Here is a 19,387-nt window from a genome sequence, read left to right as displayed (position 1 = left end):
TTTTCATCAACAGTAAATTTGAAATAAAATCGATTAAAATAGACGCAGTCTTCACTACTGCTGGCAAAAACAAAACAAAAAACAAATAAACAAAATGACAATGTCAATGACAAAAATGGGTTTCACTTTATTTTGATGGTCTATTTAACACATTCAGTTGTCTATAAGTAACATTGCACCTACATGTCTACTAACTCTCATTAGAGTATTAGTAGTAGAGTATTAGCAGACTGGTTGGGTTTGGGTTAAAATAAGTTGACATGTAGTTGCAAAGTTACTTAGTCAGTAGATTGTCTGTTGGAGGACCATCACAATAAATAGATATTAAGCCGACAGTACACCAATAGTCTAAAAAGAGTTGGTTGACATGGAGTTGCAAAGTTACTTATAGTTAACAGAATGTTCCATCAAAATAAAAATGATCAGTTTTCATCTTTAAACTGACAGTAAAAAGTTGATCTGACAACTTGTGAATTGTCATTCTCCATCTGTAGTGTGGTGTGTTCAAAAATCTATTGTTTTAAAGGTGAGCGATAGCATTATTTGTTCGTGTTTATTTATCACCTCCAGTTCAGAGCAATCCTCAACCACATTCACTTCCTCAGGCCTGAAGTCGTCCACTCATCCTTATCAACAGATCACATGAACGTCATCTCCTGGCAATACTCAATACCTCAATACTCAATAATATTATTATGAAACATCCTGTGGTGAGCAGGAAATTACATGAATCCGTTCAGAGCAAATCAGAGGCTGGAAGAATGTGTCAGTACTGGGGTCAGGGGAGAAGCTCAGAGACAATGAGATAAGGATGCCTCAACAGAGAAAATGGAAAGTCGCTTTCATCCTCCAGTAGGCAGTCTGTCCATCATTTAAAGTACATTTGCAATTCTGAGATCTCACTAATGCATATATAAATCGCAAGCTGTACCCATCATCAATCAGGTTCAATGGCTCACTGGTTTCAAAGTCCATTACAAGGTACATAATGAGAATAAGGTGATGAGGCATTCTCTAATGTAAGGTCCTGGTGTCAACTTACGACAAAATGAAGAGTAACTGAACATGACATTTCATTCACTTCTGCAAAAAATGCTGAAAACACAGACTCCACTAAAATGCTCAAAACTCAAAAATATGTGCATTGATGGCATTAAAATCAACAGTAACAGCAGACGGTAGACAGTTACATAATCTAACATAAAACAAGCCAATTATATAAACTATGTCCTAGGAGTAAGTTTGTATTTGAATGAAGAGTAATAATAATAAAGAGTAATAATGAAGTTGATATTTAGGACTGAGAAAAGGATTGTTTTATATCAAATAGTTTAAACAGTGTCTTTTGATAAAAATAATACAATTCTAGGCATTAATATTGTGACAGAGGATTTGGCCAGCGAGTTACATGAGAGATGCAGGATGTGTGCATCAGAGGTTCTGCTATATGACAGGGCACACCTACACTTTCACAAACCAATCTATATACCCCTTACAACCTTAACAATAAAACACAGATCATAAATGTCAGAAATAAACTATATATTTCTGCCCACCCGACACTTGTAACAACACAACCTTGCTTCTGCAGCGATGTCTCCTAGAACAATGCCTAAAATGTAGGAAATTGTCTGATTCTTCTTACACTACCATTCAAAAGTTTTTGGACGGTATGTTTTTTAAGATTGATGCTATTATTTAGAAAGATGGATTAATTTGATCAAAAGTGACACTGTGACAGTAAATACATGTATAATTTTACAAAAGATACACTTCAAATAATCGCTGTTCTTCTGATCCTGATAAAATGGCTTAATGGTCTCTACAGAACCATGAAGCAGCACAGTTGTTTTTAACATTGATAATAATATATAATATAATTGTATGCAGGAATTTGAGTGTATTCTTTCCAGTCAGTGATTTAAGTCAGAAATAATTTTTTTTTTTTTCCAAAAATAGTTTTTTTCCCTCTGACAGCAACATATCACTATATCACATGTTTCAAATATTAATTAATCATGGGTGTTCTTTTTTTGTTTTGTTTTTTGAAATTATAAACTACCAAAAAAGTAGTTTTATAAAAGAAGAGTCTCTTACAATCTCCTCTCTTTTTTAATTACTCTCTTCCTCACATGAGCTGTGCAAAATCACTCTACATCTTCAAAAACACTCTACACATACAAATAGATGGAGGCAATGCTTCTGTGGCAACAGTCTAGACTCTAGAGCATGTGTTGAGGTGGACACATGTGCAAGTGTGTGTATGAAAAGGTTCCATGCTCACCATAAATTTCTCCAGTGTAAATGTGAGAGGTGTCATAGGGGATCTCTTCTCCAGAAACTTCCACCTTCAGATCGGGAGAGAAGAGAGAGGTGTCCCTCTTCATCCGAAGGTTAAAATGCCTGATGGAAGGAGACAGAGAAAGAAAACAAGATTAATGGACTGTGAAGTTGCCATGAATGTACACAATGTGTCCCAACAGAGGTGGATGCGTACAAGACAAAATAAAAGGAATAAGGAAATCAGCATTTCTCAAATGCCAAAATTATTTTTCCATTATAGCATTTCTTGTCAGCATTTATAAACAAATAATATCTTCCCTTCAGATTATTCCATTTCCTGTTTGGTCATTAGGATTCTACAAAAAAAACACTAGGAGCTGGTGAACGACTCACAATGATTTAAATAGAGTCATTTGGGTTATTAACTCGTGACATACTGACATGTAAGAATATGTACTGTGGACTGGATGTCTAGTTGAATACATGGTGGGTTAATGAGAAGAAAACAAGTAACCGGGTAAGACATAATAGCAAAAAAAACAAAAAAAAAAACGATCAAATTATCCAAACTTTTATTAGAAAGAAAAACGCTATAATATTTTTTCTAGAGTTAGTCTTTCTTTGTTTAAAGTCACAGTGTGAAAGTTTCGCCACTAGAGGTTAGTTATTCAAAACAATAACAAAGACTAGGCTTGGAACTTTATTTGACAAACTACTTGCTCTCTATTTTGTATGCGTTCATTTATTTATTCAAATTTGATGAAACGTTCACCGGTTTCCACCTCCTTCCCACAACAACATACTGTTACACCACCATTTAAAAAAAAAGAGCCATGTACACACTAAGGTACACACAGATTATAGCCTATACATTTACTCCACGAACTAACTCTACAAACATAGAAAACAGTCATAGATGGACCTCAACCTTTACGCTAATACAAAAATCCAACGCAAGTTTGAGGGCACCAAGTGAAACATGATTATGTATTTCTGTTCAGCTAGCGACATTGAGCATCAACCACATGGCAAACACAAATAATTTTTCTTATACTGTTTCTATTCTTGTATAACAGTTCTATCTAATAACGTGTTAGATAAGATTGTTAAACAGATCGTACACCGATGAAGATGGAGAATGTGAGCATTGTGTGTTCAGGCTCTAGCGTTCTCAAAATAAAAGTCCGCCGCAGTGTCAAAATAAAAGTCACTACAAGTGCGGCATACGTCACTTCAGAGTTCCTATACTGGTGATGCGAATGCAACCAGGAAAATTACCCTAGGGAAACATTTAGTTCTCAGGGAAACACCCTGGTTGCTTGTTCCTAGTACTAAGTTCCTAGATCTACCCGGTGCGAAAGGGGCACTTGATGCCCACTGCAGTTATACCCACTAGATCAATATTAGAATATCATATTAATTAATGCTAAAATAATTGTTATGCTAAATATTCTTAATAAAGATTAAGATTAAATAATAAGTTAAAAATAAAGGTTTGCCTCTGACACCAGCCAAATATATTGGGGAATGTATATGGCATTACAAGTCTATTGATACCCGCAGAGCTTTCCGCAGAGTAGTTTGTGTGCAGATTACATCAGTCATTTGTTTTGTTGACAGAGACAAAGAGACAAAGAGAGAGAGAGAGAGAGAGAGAGAGAGAGAGAGAGAGAGAGAGAGAGAGAGAGAGAGAGAGAGAGAGAGAGAGAGAAATTTCCTGCTCTGCTGAAATGGCCTTGACCATCCTAGATTCCCTCAGGATAAACGAGATCAGGCCTCGGGTGTCAACCATGCTTTAGTGGTGCTGCTGAGCCCCAGTATGAATGTGTGTGCATGTGTCTGTGTGTGAAGCTTTTGTCTCTAATAGATTAGGGACATAAAGTAGCTTGAAAAGAAATGTGGTCAAGATGTGCCTCATCAGGGGAGATTGTAATAACGTTAGCTAGAGAGAAGATATTACCATAAAGTGCAAAGCAACACAAGGTATTGATCAAATAAAAACAAAGCTGAATGTCATAAAAGGCTCAGTACAGGAACAGGAAGATAAAAAAAACCAAGGGGTGGCCCCATCCCTGTAGTAAACACTCCTCTCTGTGCTCCTCCCTGGGTTTGACCTTTGTGTGAGTGAAATGCACTGCTAACATACACCAATAGTGACATGAGGAAAGGGAGAACAACAATGTGAGAGAAACAGAGAGAAATAAAGAGGAATGGGAGGAAAAAAGGGAGAGGAAACTGAAGGACAGAGAGTCCTGGAGGTAGAATAGGCAGGTGGAGGAGGTCAGGCCATTTTCAAAACTCTCTAATTAAAACTACCCTTCACAAATACACATGCACACACACACACACACACACACTTGCTCAGCCATCTAAATGAGGACATAACATTGACATCTACTATTACAATGTCTGATCTTACTCCAACAAGAAAACATGTATTATTCAATGTAACAGTCACACACGTTGGGTTTCTATGTTTTATGGGGACATTTTCCATAGACATAATGATTTTAATAAAATACAAATTGTATATTCTGTTTCCTAACCCTTCTACTAAACCTAACCATCACAGAAAACATTCTGCATTTTTACATTCTCAAAAAATATCATTCTGGAAGATTTATAAGCTCAAAAAAACAAAAAACAACAAAAAACAAACACACACACACACACACACACACACAAAAGTCCCCCATAGTTAAAAAATTACTGGTATTATTATTTTTGTGCAGACATCTGGTCTCCACAACGTAGTAATCCCCCTTTTCAATGAAATTACAATGAATGATTGAGGATTCAAAAAAAAAAACACCATATAAATATAAAAGAATACAGAAAAAAAGTCATATGGGTTTAGACATGAGAGTAAATAAGGACAGAATTTTCATTTAAGTTTAAGGGAGACTCAATTCTTAAAGATGAGTTTTTTTGTGACACACTGATTCTAATTGAACTTGTTAATGTAGCAAACTTGCATATGACAGTAAACCTAACAGCCTGCAGAACAGATTATCTAGCACAGAAGGACATTAGTAGTAGTACCTTGAACATACAGTACATGTTCATACCATTCATACATTGTCACTAACCCATGCTTTAACACACAAAAGACACGCATACCACAGAACGAGCACTGACAGGTAACAATAACTACATTTTTGGGGGGACAAAGTAGCAGAGGTTAAAGGAATGAGTGTATTACATGTTCCTTCTTGCAAGACCTGGTGAAATGTTACGTTTAGACAAAAAGGAAGTAACGCAGGATGTCCATCCTGACTCACTGACAAAGTTTTCACAAGTTATTTCGCACAACAGTGCAAGTTCAATCATTTATGTAGGCATCAACAAAATCAGACACGGCTGATTTCATATTATTGCACTGATGCTCAATGAATCCAGCTCGTTGTACTATTCAGTCAATCTTTAAATCAATGATTAAATATCAATCATCTAGTTCCAATGGCAGAACAATGTGGGAACTTGTCTTCAGAGAACCTCAGTCAGGGTGTTTATCACAAACAACATCCACCATCTTATTCAACCACAATTCAAGTGTGGGAAAACAATCAAACTCCAACCAAACACTTCCACACACACACACACACACACACACACACAGCTCAACATTTCCCCCCAGTGAGTGGAGCCCTTCAGAGTCTCTGTTATCCATTTCAAACCAGTGCTAGTCTTTATAAATAGTGGTGATTTCTATTACCATCAAGCTAAAAATGATCATTATCATGTCCAAATGTTCTCAGCAGCAAGGCTAATTGTCCTATGCCCAATTGTTAATGTTTTGGTTCTATTCATAATATATGGAAGATAATGCAAGCTTGACTAAAATGCACTGATAATAATAAAAAAATAAATAAATAAAGGAAAACAAGTAAAAAAAAAAAGTAAAAAATAAAAATAAAAGTACATCTTTCATAGCAAGTGTGTGAGGAAGCGGAGGGTTTTCATTTTCTTTTCTTTTTGACATTTGGGTCCATTAACTGTTCTCATGAGTGCATTATTTGCCACTGATACGGAACACTTTGCTGACATCCATTATATAAAATAGAAACATTATTAAATTGCATTTATGGTGACTTCAGCAAAAGTTAATTTATTTGTATTAATAATTTAATTAACAAAATTCCTTAACAAAATATGCTTGGGACAGTTGACGTAATTGTCACTGGCTAGATCGGGTCAGTACTGCATTGTCACGAAAGTCCATTGTCACATTGTCCATTGTTTATTTTTTGTCAAAATACAAAAAATAAAGTCGGCCATAACTTCCATTATATAACTTTAAGTTTGCCGAGTAGGATAATATGATAGGACTCGACTAAGGTGGACTCCAACGCTACGAGACAGTACAGATTACAAAGCACCTTGGTTACCACTTTTTCTCCTCAAACAAATTAGTCGCATTTCCATTTATCACTACTGCAGAGGGCTATATTTATCCCCATGTGATGACAGGATGGGAACCTCTGGGATGTCTGTTACTAGCCATTAATACAAGCAATCAGAAAAACTCAAACTCAGCAAATCTAAACACACATGAAAATACACATAAAAAACATATGCAGACTGAAAGACTGAAAAGGATGTGCACTCAACAAAAATATTTGATATTTGTGGGTAAGAAAAAGAAAGGGGTGTTAAGCCCGGGACACACCAAGAGAACACCACTAAGTGAGCGCGTTGGCACACTTAGTTTTTCCAGTGTGTTCCGCACCATTGACTCTATTCAGTCTTGTTTTTTGGGGGGGCCGATTCAGCATGTGAGTGTTCCTGGGTGAATTTTTTAAAATGAACATGAGTGGAGTGGAATAAAGAAAAGGGATCAGCAGTGTTGATATTCAAAAGACTAAGCAAACGCTGCTTTGTTTACAGTTTGTGTATCTGCACTCTGCAGCATCAGTTTCCCCTTTGAATGACGAATATAGATGAACATATCCGCAGAAATGTCGGCTGTAGTTCTCTCTGTGTGTTCAGGTGCAGCTTTTTGGCCCCGGCGCAGGCGACGCGATGCGTGATTTTAATGGGTCCCAGCACCGCCACCAACACATCATTAGACTCTGATAGCAATCGACCTCAGAGCCAGAAAAGACAGCCCCCTCATCAGCTGAGCACCAGCAAGCCTTCATTAGCTCCATAGTGAATCATCGCATTTCTCTTGCAGTTGTCGAGCACCCAGCAAACTCCTTTGTGTGAACATCCAAAAAGCCAAAGGGAGCCATCTGGGTTCCCACTGTGATCATTTATCCCCTGACAGCATCACTTTCACCAGAAAAGGCAGTTCTGGGAATATCCCACCCAATCCAAACCAGACACAATTTACTCCAACCAGCATGTGCTATGTAATTACCCAGCACTCAACACTTTTAATTGCGTTTACAGTAATGCATCTGAAATAATGACACCCACCAACTCAGCCTCGTCATCTGAATATAAATGGATATGGTGCATAGTAATGACAGTAAAAAAAAAATAGATGACACCAACTAGCATAAAAGGCAACTACATATGAAAACAAAGTGATAAGGCAATTTAATAATTACTGAGTACATGATACTTCCTTTGTTTATAACAGTGATAAATGAATGCTTTACTAGAGTGCGCCATGACAGACGGGAGATGGAGGTGGTAAAAAAACAGTAGGGAATATTAAAGGTATATGATAGAAAATGAGAATGAAAAAGCCTTTAAAGAGCAAGCCAATGAGAAAGAGAGAGAGTGAGGAAAGAATAAAGCATAAAGCTAGTTAAAGATGACACTTGAAAAATGTCAGCTGGACTGGTTCAGGACAGAGCAGGTAAGCGCTCTGGCTTCTATGAGCTGGACTTTGCCTCATTTGCTTGTCTATTTTTTCTTCCTGTCCTTCTCTCCCTCTTTAAAGCTACCTATTTTTTATCACACTCCATTCAAAGGACTCATTACTGAGACACAGATCGGCCCATCTGGGTACCGGAGGGCTATAGGCATGGATGCTTGCTCTACGAGTAAACAAAAACCAAGAAAATGGGGAATGAATTGTCAGACGCAAGAGAAGCCATTGATCCTGCAGTGCATAGCGGGTCTGAATCAACTTTGCCAGTCTGTCTGTCTTCAGTGCTACTTGCCACATAGAATCAATACAACAGAATTAATTGCAGACTGCACCACTGCGGGCAAGAGCAAAGTACAGGTGAGAAATTTGATTCCTAGAATATATATGTAATTATATAATAAGACCCAATTCAAATCAATTAAAAGGTTCATTTTACAGCACTTTAAAACAGTGCATTTGGGATTTTATAAAACAGAGGAAAAGCCATTGAGATGTTTATTTGCCTGCACATCTTCTAGTTCTCTTGGAGTATAACGTCTTAATGAAAGTCCTTATTAACCCTCTGATGGTCTTCCTTTATAAGTCACGTCTTGGGCCTTCCTGGTCAGAAGTGACCGGAGGCCTAAAAATGAAACTTCTTCCATCCCAGTAAATCCAATGCAATTTATTTTTGTTCTATAATATTTATTCTTTTTAATTTAGTATTTTGAGACAATTTGAATTTATTAATATTTAAGCAATATTTATGGTCTATTTTTTCAATGGATATATATATATATATATATATATATATAATAATAATTTTTTTAAATTATTAATGCTGTATTTTTGTTTAATATCTAGGTCTAGGGCTAGGCCTTCAGAAAAAAAATATTTTTTTGAAGAAAATTAGCACCATCTGGTTACAGCTTATATAGAAAAAGTGTAGATCATGGTGTAACCATTAGATGGCATGTACAGCTCTCTATGGAGAGGCATGTGAATTCCCCAGCTGTTTATGAACATTTTTTTTTGGTGGATTTGAATATATAGTTGAAACAATCTCAAAAACTATTTCTTATTAAAAAAATTTTTTTTTTTAAATAAATAAAAAATTGTGAATTTTTGTGGTTTTGTCAATTTCCCATTCATTTCCTATAGGGGTAATTTTTGACCAAAGACCAAAATCGTGACTAATCTTTTTATGACCACTTAGCATGCTCGGATCATGAACTCAATTTTTTGTGTTCACATACCTAATGCCAGAAATGTCACCAAGTTTTGTAACATTCCGATGAAGCTGTGATTTTTAATAATTCAAAACAGAAAATTATTCGGTCAGAAGTGGCCGAGGACCATCAGAGGGTTAAACTATTATATGCTTGTGTACTTCTCTCTAACTAATATCGTAAACAGCAACCTTTTAATCCAATTAACCATCTAATTGGACATTGTTCTCCAATTACCACCTTCCCCAGCAGGAGCATAAATAATCACAATGTTGATTTTGCACTACATTGTTATGATGTACCATGCCATGGCATTGTCCTTCATTATCAGATGCAATCCGAAGTCAGTGAGATAAGTAGTTTCCTCGCAGAATGCCCAAGAGGAGTACCTCACTCCAAATCCAATTTAGAGCAACAGGACATAAACATCAGGGACAAGCCATTGGAGCAGGAGTTCCAGTACCGAGAGAGGACACTGTGACAGTGGCTGAGGTGTAAATGAATAAGAACATCAGAGCACAGCAGCAGAGATTCAGGTGCAGGCGCTTTTAACCATCTGATGGATGCATGGACAGGAACGTTTTGTAAGAAATTTTTAGCACAAACCTCATAAAAAAAACAAAAACATCTGGTGATGAGTCAACATCTCCTGTATAGCACATACTACTACACAAAGGACTTACTTGAACTGAGAAGATCACTGACATGATAAAGTGTGTTGTCAGGAGAGAGAGAGAGAGAGAGAGAGAGAGAGAGAGAGAGAGAATCATTAGCAGTGCTAATGAAGTGGAAAGCTTCAGTTTTGCTATTGAAACTCATCTCGTAGCAACTACAGACGTGAACTTTAAATTGTGCTATTGCTTTTCTAAGTGACGGATCTTGACGATAAAACTGGCAAAAAAAAATCATTTTGGCTTGCATTAAAGAAGGGTCAAAAGATTTATATTTCAAATAAATACTGTTCATTTGAACTTTCTATTCATCAAAGAGATGATGAAAATATATATATATATATACATTTTTTTTTTTTTTTTTTTGCCTCAGCACAACTTTTCTTTAACAGCACAACCACACAAACTCACAAACATTCAAACACCAAAGGCTGAGTAATGGCTGCTGAAAGCTCAGCTTTGCCATTACAGGAAACATTGCTTTTTTACTGTATTTTTTATCAAATAAATGCAGCCATGGGGAACATTCGACATCTTCAAAAACATTAAAATCTTACCGACCGCATATATATATGGACAAGAATTTCAGAGACCTAAGGTTCTTTAAAAGAGCTGGGCTCTTATAAGCCACCCAGAGCCTCCTCACACACTGTTGTTTAAGAGTTATTTTAGACACAAATTCTTGGCACTCGACATTCTAATTTAATCCATCTAAAAAAAAATGGTTACGGCCATGACAAACTGTGCCGTCGGTGAGCAGTTTTAGCATTTTGTTTCAGATGTAGACTAGTCGGTTTCACGTCAGTGGGAGTTCGCCCAATTCAGCATGTTGAATCGGCATAGGGGCTCATATTGAGAGATCAAGAATAAAACGAGAATAAAATAAAAACGAAAATGATGAAAGCATGCAAAGTCGAGATGCCAAAAAAAAAAACTGAAGAATGTTCTAATTTTACGTCATCTTACCTGAGCATTCTAATATGCTAATATTTTCATAACATGAGCTGCCTGGAATGAAGCAAGTAATCAGCGTATTTGACATTAAAAAAATGTTAAGCATTGCAAGCGCTGCTTTTCAGGTCGGTGTATCTGCAGTCCTAGTTTTGGTTTCTGTATTTGAATGACAAATACATACCTTATTTCCTTACATGCAGGTGCAGAATGCACATACTAGCTGGCAGTTACCTGTAGTCCTTTTGGTGTGTTAATGCGCAAATTTTTGGCCCAGACCCAGTCGATGCGAGCCGACAACAGTCGGCTTTTATCGCCACAAGTTCTCTGTGTCACGGTCAAAGACTAACTATTTTTAGATAATCGAGTGACAGTGTTTTCACATTATGATGTTTGGCACAAGCTCTGAAAATACTCAAAAAGAACAGGGAAATGCTGAATCTGAACAAATTTAGGCTCTGTAGATTAAATAGAAATCAGCTTTACAAAATATTATTTCAACCACCTTTTTTTTCTTCACAAAACTCCCTCCAGAAAAACAGCACAACCACACAAACTCAATCCCTAGATGAAATACTAACAAAAAGTCAGTTTTAATAAACTAAAAAAGAAATAAGTCTACACAACACAATGTGTAGCCTACTGTTTAAAACCACAAATAAAAGACCCAAAAAGCCACAGCCTCTTCTCACATTGGATCAGAAGACCAGATCCTTATGTAACCCTGCTCTGCTATCACAGCATTTGCTTTATTATTTCCGTCACCTCTGTGCTTCAGGTCCCTTTACTGTGATCATGGGCAGGAGATTAAATCCTTCAAAAACGTGAACAAGTTTTTGTGTGGCAGGACATCTGCAGGTTTTTTTTAAATTTGATCACATGCTCAACACTCATTCTTCAGGAATTTCAGGAGAAATGTTATGAGAGTCTGTGTTCATTCTCAACTTTTCCTAATCTCTCTGTTCTCTGAGCTTACATGAGGGAGTGAGAGGGGAGATATGCATCACATGAATCACATGTGACACTGCCTTGCCTGTTTTAAACAAAAGAAATAGCATGTTTATTATTTATCATACATAGACACACAATACCTCATGACTACAAAAACATGACTTAGTTGGTATCAAAAGCCTGGTATCATGACCACTTCTGCAATTGTATTTCAAAGGGAAAAGAAGTTGAGTCATTTTATGCTCAGTCATTTTCAATATACAATCCAATCAAATCTCATGTCTCTGCGCTCATTCATACTGACATACCAGACAGTTTTTATTTACACTGAGAAACAGCAGGAGTGGATGAAATGGGTACAAAAAAAAACATCACACTCAAAATTAAACTGTTGCACAGTTCAAGAGCACTAAATGCCACAGTGGAGGAGTCTATGTAATGCTATATATGCTGTCATAATAAATCTGTGCCCTTATTAAGTTCTAGTCGCGTTTGAATGGAATTGTATTTTCAGTTTCACAATAAGATTTGATTTAATCTGGTTTCAGTAACAAATCACAAATATTACAAAACTAGATAGGGCATGGCAACGACAAGAACTAAAACCTCTTCCTTCATCATAAACATTCCAAAAAAGCTTGTCATGCACTGAAAGACATGTGAATAAAAGACAGATTACTGTGAATGGTCTTCAGTGTCACTATGGTTGAAAATCTATTCAAAATGCGACCTGCCTGCTGAAAAGAAATCAGTTAGCCTGACTTACAAGCACCATTCACCATAGACGCATACAATTCAAGACGAAACAAAAATCATCATGTCAAATAAATAATACAAATGAACTAATCAACATACAAAAGAAAACAGTATCAAAATTTTATTGAAGAATATTCCAAATTTGTAAAGAGGATGGTAAAATTACACTCATGAAATGGGATCTCTTTTAGCACCCCAACTAGTTCAATGGACCGTGACTAAAACTTTAGATTGCTATACATTTAAATGTCTCCACCAGCAGAAAAAAAAGTCACTTTTTAAGTCTTTCCAGCTCATCTCGGTAGGTTGTTTTGGTGGTTATTTTGTTGCATTGAATCTATTTGATGCGTATCTGGAGATAGACTGTCCTATAAAAAAAGTCATTCTTCAAATATTTCTGAGTAATTTACCATTTATTTATACTTTAGCTTAACAAAGCTTATTTAAATTTTAAGTGGTCTATAATCCTCAACATAATATTTTATAATGTGCAAATAACAATAAATCATCAGTATTTTTCCTAATCATGATGATTAACTCAGGGAGCATCAATTACAGTTTAATAATTATCTTTAAAGCTTTTAAATTAAAATCCTCTTGCTTCAGGGGAAAATTTATTTAAAATCTCATAAGCCAGTGTAATTCCAGTTTATACATGTACACATGTGGTGTAATTGAATAAGGGGAAAAAAATCTTATGAACAGAAGCACAAAGGCTTTAAGGAAGTCAGACTAAAAAATATGTACCGGTATACAGTATGTTAACCACATTTTAACATGGAATTCATATACATTAAATCATTTTTTAACCAATCACTATATGCCTTATAAAGAAAAACTATTGTAATAAAATGCAAATGAATGTCTAATTGAAACATCAAGCACTCTACTCGTGATATTTTTTTATAAATACATGTTTGAAAGTGTGCAATTAAGTGCATGCATTCTTCTGTGTCCTCTTTTATTCACAGCAACAAAACATGGTGTTATTTTGACCATGATTATGCAAAAAGGCCACATATTATGTTCCCCCAAAGAATATACCATATACTGTAGGCTATATTCAGCAATATTATTGATTTGACTGCACTGACACTGGATGAGAACTAAACTGAGCTAGACCATGGCATCACCGTTTCACTGTTTTCTCCTTCCATAATTGATTAACATTTCACAGCTATTGAACAGAACTGAATCAACATAGAACTGACGTCATCTGAAAAATAACATTATTATCTTCTTTGCTTTGCATGCTTTACAGCAGAATTGGATTCTGTTTGCATCACTGACCATTATTTTTTCTGTTTATTACTGTAAAGCTGCTTTGAAACCATCTGTATTATAAAGTGGTATATAAAGGTGATTTGACATGACTTATGATACCTCTGTGGGAAAGCAAGGCTGGCTAAGATCCTGCAGTGAAGTGATACTGCATATATCACTAAATTCTTACACAAACAAGTGAGTTAATTCACGTTATTGAGGAGGGCATCTGAAGCCAAGCTTGCTACCCCTGAGAGCTGGAGACCAGAGCCAAATGGCAGAGGTAATTCTCTCTGACCTTTTCAGAGACTAACAAAACTCTTCGCAATTCTACCTACATGAACAAGGTACTGAACGTAGAGAAAACAAGGTGATGGAGATTAACCGATATCAGAGGTATATCGGACAACAAATATTATTAAGCTGAAAAATCTGCCCTCTAAAAAAAAAAAAACACCTGCAGTGATTAGAGCAAGTCCATCAATAGAAAGACTGTCTCCACAGACTATGCTAGAAAAGCAATGAGTGATACGCTGGCAGAAAGGAGCATCAGCGTTTAGGAGATAACGAAACATCACATCAGACACTCGACTCGATAAATAAATCACTCACACAAACACAAAGACAAACATTTAATGTGCTGGTTCATCCTGTGCTTGCTGACTGGTATATTAATGCAGTCGTTTGGAGAGGACAGGTTGGGGAATTTCACAATGATCAGGGCTATGGGTGTAATCAATAAAATTCCAGGCTAACATACACTGAGGTGAATCACTTTCTGAGCAAAGTCTGAATCACTTTCTGTTATACCACTTCCCCCTTTTGAGAATGGTAGGATTTAATTTCAGAACCTATATTTACCAAAAACAATAAAATTAGCCATTTTTTATTTTCATATTATAGTTATTAAAATAATAATGTGTAAACAAATTAATAAAAACATCAAAGTAAAATCCACCATTTTAAATGGCACCAAAACATTATAATGTAAAGTATGAAAAATAGATATTCATTTTGACATTTTTTTGAAGATTACATTTACTTATAACGTTGAGGCAAGGACGAACAGTGAATTCAAAAGCAAAAAGGTAATCCAGGGAAAACTCAGAACAGGATCCTCAGATAGTAACAAAGACAGCTAACAGCAAACATTACAACATCAATAACTCACAAAGAAACACCTGGGATGGGAACAATGATCAGACAATTAACAATTGACAAATATATATTAGGGTTAGGGTGTTTAGGGTGGTTGGGTTTAAATCGGGCTCGGGCTCATAATTACAGTTAATGTGTCGGGCTGGGCTTGGACACAATGGGTGTTTCTCAAACCCAAGAATGGAAAGAATGGACTTGTGTTCTTGGGAAGAAAGCTCTTGCTAGTTGTTCTAGGAAGAATGAACTCACAAGGTGACGAGCACACAGAACGCTGCTGACAGTTTGAGACGATGTGTTCTTGCTGGTATTGCGCAATAATACCCCCGCACAGACGCTGTCTGCAGCGCCCAAACATAACGAGAATTATTGACGATAACAGCCAGGCTTTATCGCCCAAGCCTACCCTCATCTTAAGCCTTAAGGGATTACTCTACATACACTACAGTGTAATGTATATTCATCACAATAAAGCAACACCTGTCTCATTTTAATTCTGCTTCTGTTGTTGGTTTGTGTACATCACTAGCCAACGGCGTGAAAAGACGCCGGTAATATTCAGGTAACTTAAAATTGACCTGCCTCTCTCTGCTTCCCACTCCTTCCCCGAATGCCGAAATGAATGATGGGATATTTCTGCCGTCAAGTTCACACAAGTTACCAAGCGATGCATACTCGGTAAAACGGGCGTGTCAAGAACACATCCGGGATTATTAACCGTTCTTGCCAAAATGCAAAGTTGTGTATTGGGACAGTACTTGGGCCGCGACTGATGACATTTCACAAGTCCACAAGAACACAATTACCGACAAGAAGGCATATTGAGAAATGGCCAATGTGCTCGTGTAGGGTCGGGCTTGCATATCCGAGATCTACCTGGGGTGTGCTAACACTTAGAGGCACGAATCAGACATTTGTCATTGGGGAACTTGTGGAGCCTTTCCATTTTTCGATGTATTCGTACAACCCGCACAAACACAATAGTTAAACATTTTTACTAGCAAGGTCTCCAATATAACTGCTGCTACTTGCCATTTAGACTAACGGTAACTCTTGGAGCATAGACAGTAAACATTTGGAGTCCCACTTATGACGTCAAGCCCAGCCTAGTGGAAGGGAGGGGGCGTGCTTAAAACCACTGTAAAACATACCAACTTTTCATATTATATGCGGCATTTTGGTATAACAAAACATGAAAAAACAATTGTGAGCGGTTTATCTTTATGTTTAGTAGGCACATTGCATTATCTTTGTGAAAATTTTTACCTGCAATTTACACTTTAACAGTCCAGTCTGAATAAGCCTTAAAAAATCTTGTTTAATTTGTATGTATTTAACAGTCAAAGTAATCACTGTACACTACAAAGGACCAAACAACCCAAAACAGCAAAATCACAGAAGGATTCCCATAGGAATAGACTGATGTGAGCTGATATGCTGAAAACAGTCAACATAAATGACAAACAACCCTCCTCTACCTTCCTGCTATTTTGACTGTATACAAGTAACTGTATACAGTTACTTCCCAATAGATTAAGTCACAAGCTCTCAGTTCAGCTTTGTTTAGTTGGAGAATTTGTTTAGTAACTGAGAGCTTGTGATGTTTTGTCTTCCAAAGCCTCGCCAATAATAAAAGGGCGTGGGGAGGTTAATATATATGCAGTATATATGCAGCTGTGATCATTATAAGGTTCCCATCCAAACCCTCATTCATGAGGGAGGTGAAAAACTGGGATCCTGTAGCCATTGTGCCCTTGAGCTAGACACTTGAGTCAGTGTTGTTCCAGATGGACTGCGCCATATAGATGATGCACTCCAAGTCACCTTGGTTTGGAAAGTGACTGCTAACGTACTGTAATGTAATGTTAAAAGACTGCTCACTCTGACATCACTTCAAGTCAAGTGTGTGAGATCCAGCAGCATTGCAGGAGCAGTACAGAGATAAGCTATCTTTTTGTATTTATTGAGAGAAGTGATAAGAGGTGCCAGACTGATTTGGTACGAGATGATGTGCATATCATTATTAAGTCAAAAGACTCGCACTGACATAAGGTCATAAGGTCATGTGTATGCTATGACCCCCCCATGAATCTCTTGCATTGTTAAATATTCATTCACTGGCAAGCATTTTTGCTTCTGCGGAGGAGAGTGGACTCACCTTGGAGAGATTAGCTCCAGGGCTCATTCTGTTCTTTCTCTGGCATGATGCTCCACTGGGGCTTAAACCGCTAATCCCAATAGGCAAAACACACCAAATGCGCACCACACACACGCACACACGCTCATTTTCCTGCACTGCTTTATTTCAATCAATACACTGCTTTTAGCCATGGACAACTGTCTTAAGCCACAACCACCACACATGTCTGAACATACAGTTGAGTTAATGTCAGGAACAAAACAAAACAGCATTCAGTGATAATGGAAAACACTAAGGCTTGTCACATGCAAACTATCCTGCAGTCAAACAAAGCACACTGGCTCTTTTCATCAAGAGATTGGACAGAGGACAATTTGGGCCAGAGAGAATAGTAGCTATTGAACAAAACCCTCCTTAAAGTTGTGTATATATCACCTGATCCTTGTATATTTTTTATAAATAACTTCAATGATATATTGGTATCATGCGGGTTTATTTAGTATCGGTTGATACATGATGTCCAGTACCAATTAAAAGTTTGTGGTCAGTAAGATTTTTTGAAAGAAGTCTCTTTTGCTCACCATGGCTGCATTTATTGGATCAAAAATAAAGTGAAAACGGTATTATGAAATATTACTACACATAAAAAACTGCTCTCAGTTAAAATACTTTCCATCAATGGTGCCCTTCCACTGTTTGATTACCCATGTGTTCATCAGAAGAAATAAATTCATATAGGTTTAGAAACACTTGATGTGAGTAAATGACAGTATTTTCATTTTTGGGTGAACTGTTCCATTAATATGTCTACTGAAATGAAGGCAACTGATCTAATGGCAACTTATTTACATTTAATAACTTCTGTCTGCTCATTAGCAAGGTTTAATCAATCCCAAAGATTTTCCACCCTCAGATGATGAATCTTCTTAGAGGAACAGTAAAACATCTTAAAATTATTGAGTCTATTTTCCTTTTAAGTTACCATACATTCTCAAGTAGCACTTTACAGACAAATGAATAAATATATATATGAAGAGTTCAGATGCAAAAGCCTCTAAGTGCCATTTGAAATTTTCTTCTAAAATGATCATTTTTATCAAGCTTGTATATTTAAGTTCAGTAATTTCACTTAAATGACAATTAATAGGTAATTTTCATTGCCATTTAAGTGAAATTACTGAACTTAAATATACAAGCTTGATAAAAATGACCATTCTAGAAGAAAATTTCAAATGGCATTTAGAGGCTTTTGCATCTGAACTCTTCATATGCAGTCATTCAATGAGCACTTTCGCCTAATTCCATAATGCAATTAAAAAAGAATGAGGCTGATTCATTAATAATGTATCTAAAGAAAAACACTCCAGCAAATGTGACAAATGGCCACTTCATATGCTGTACCACACTCTAGAGTTCCTAAACATCAACTTGACTCACACTTTGGCCTCCCAGAACCCACTTCACAATAGATGGCCTTCATCATGTTTAAGTACAATGGCTTCAAAAGAAACTTTTGAAGTCTAAAGGGAGAAAGGAGCCTTCTGAGCTCATGCAAACAAGGACCCTTTACACCTAGTATTAATCTCCATCTAGGGTGATCCAGATAAAACAGATACCTATTTACACCTGGTTTTTATGCATCTGAGGTGAGTCTTCGCACTACATATTATGATGTAGTGACAACAAGCATTTCTTACCATCACTAAGGCCCCGTTTACACGAAGGGAAAAACGCAGATATTTCCCTGCGGATTGGCCTTTTGTTTACACGAAAGCCCCGTTTTTATCAGAGAAAACGTTTATTTCTAAAGACTCCGGCCAAAGTGGAGATTTCTGAAAACGCCGGTTATGTGTTGTCGTGTGAACTGGGAGAAACAGCGTTTTAGGTTCTCTCTTGTCGATTCTGAGGATTCTGATTGGCTTGCATGGCTTTATCCTTAACCCCTACACTGCCGCCAATAGGTTTGGCATAGTTATGATGGCGCTCGATGGCGTATTTATGCGGGTGTGTGAACGATGTTATTTTTGAAAACGGAGAGGGGGAAAATATTCGTTTTGCTAAATACTCGGCTTTGTGTAAACGTGGCCTAAATATGGTTTGAGTAATTGGATAGCACAATGGTTGGACCCTGTTTTCACTTGTATTTAGCGCCATTCACTTTTTCTGAGGTCTACACTAGCTATTC

At 36.8% G+C, this 19,387-nt stretch overlaps 1 protein-coding gene across 2 annotated transcripts in view; it reads right to left on the bottom strand.

Annotated features, from left to right (window-relative positions):
* adam10a (ADAM metallopeptidase domain 10a) overlaps positions 1-19,387 on the bottom strand; it is a 64,759-nt gene that overhangs the window by 23,915 nt on the left and 21,457 nt on the right. For both annotated transcript variants that reach the window (XM_039689282.2, XM_039689283.2), the window contains exon 3: positions 2,285-2,403. In XM_039689282.2, coding sequence (XP_039545216.2) covers positions 2,285-2,403 — 119 coding nt within the window. The remainder of the gene's footprint in view (positions 1-2,284; positions 2,404-19,387) is intronic.

The sequence above is a fragment of the Pimephales promelas genome, chromosome 1 (genome assembly GCF_988280905.1).
Source record: "Pimephales promelas chromosome 1, fPimPro1.hap1.1, whole genome shotgun sequence".
In the NCBI taxonomy this organism is placed as follows: Eukaryota; Metazoa; Chordata; class Actinopteri; order Cypriniformes; family Leuciscidae; genus Pimephales; species Pimephales promelas.
The sequence above is the reverse complement of the archived record's forward strand: the minus strand, read 5'-3'. Positions and strand labels throughout refer to the sequence as shown.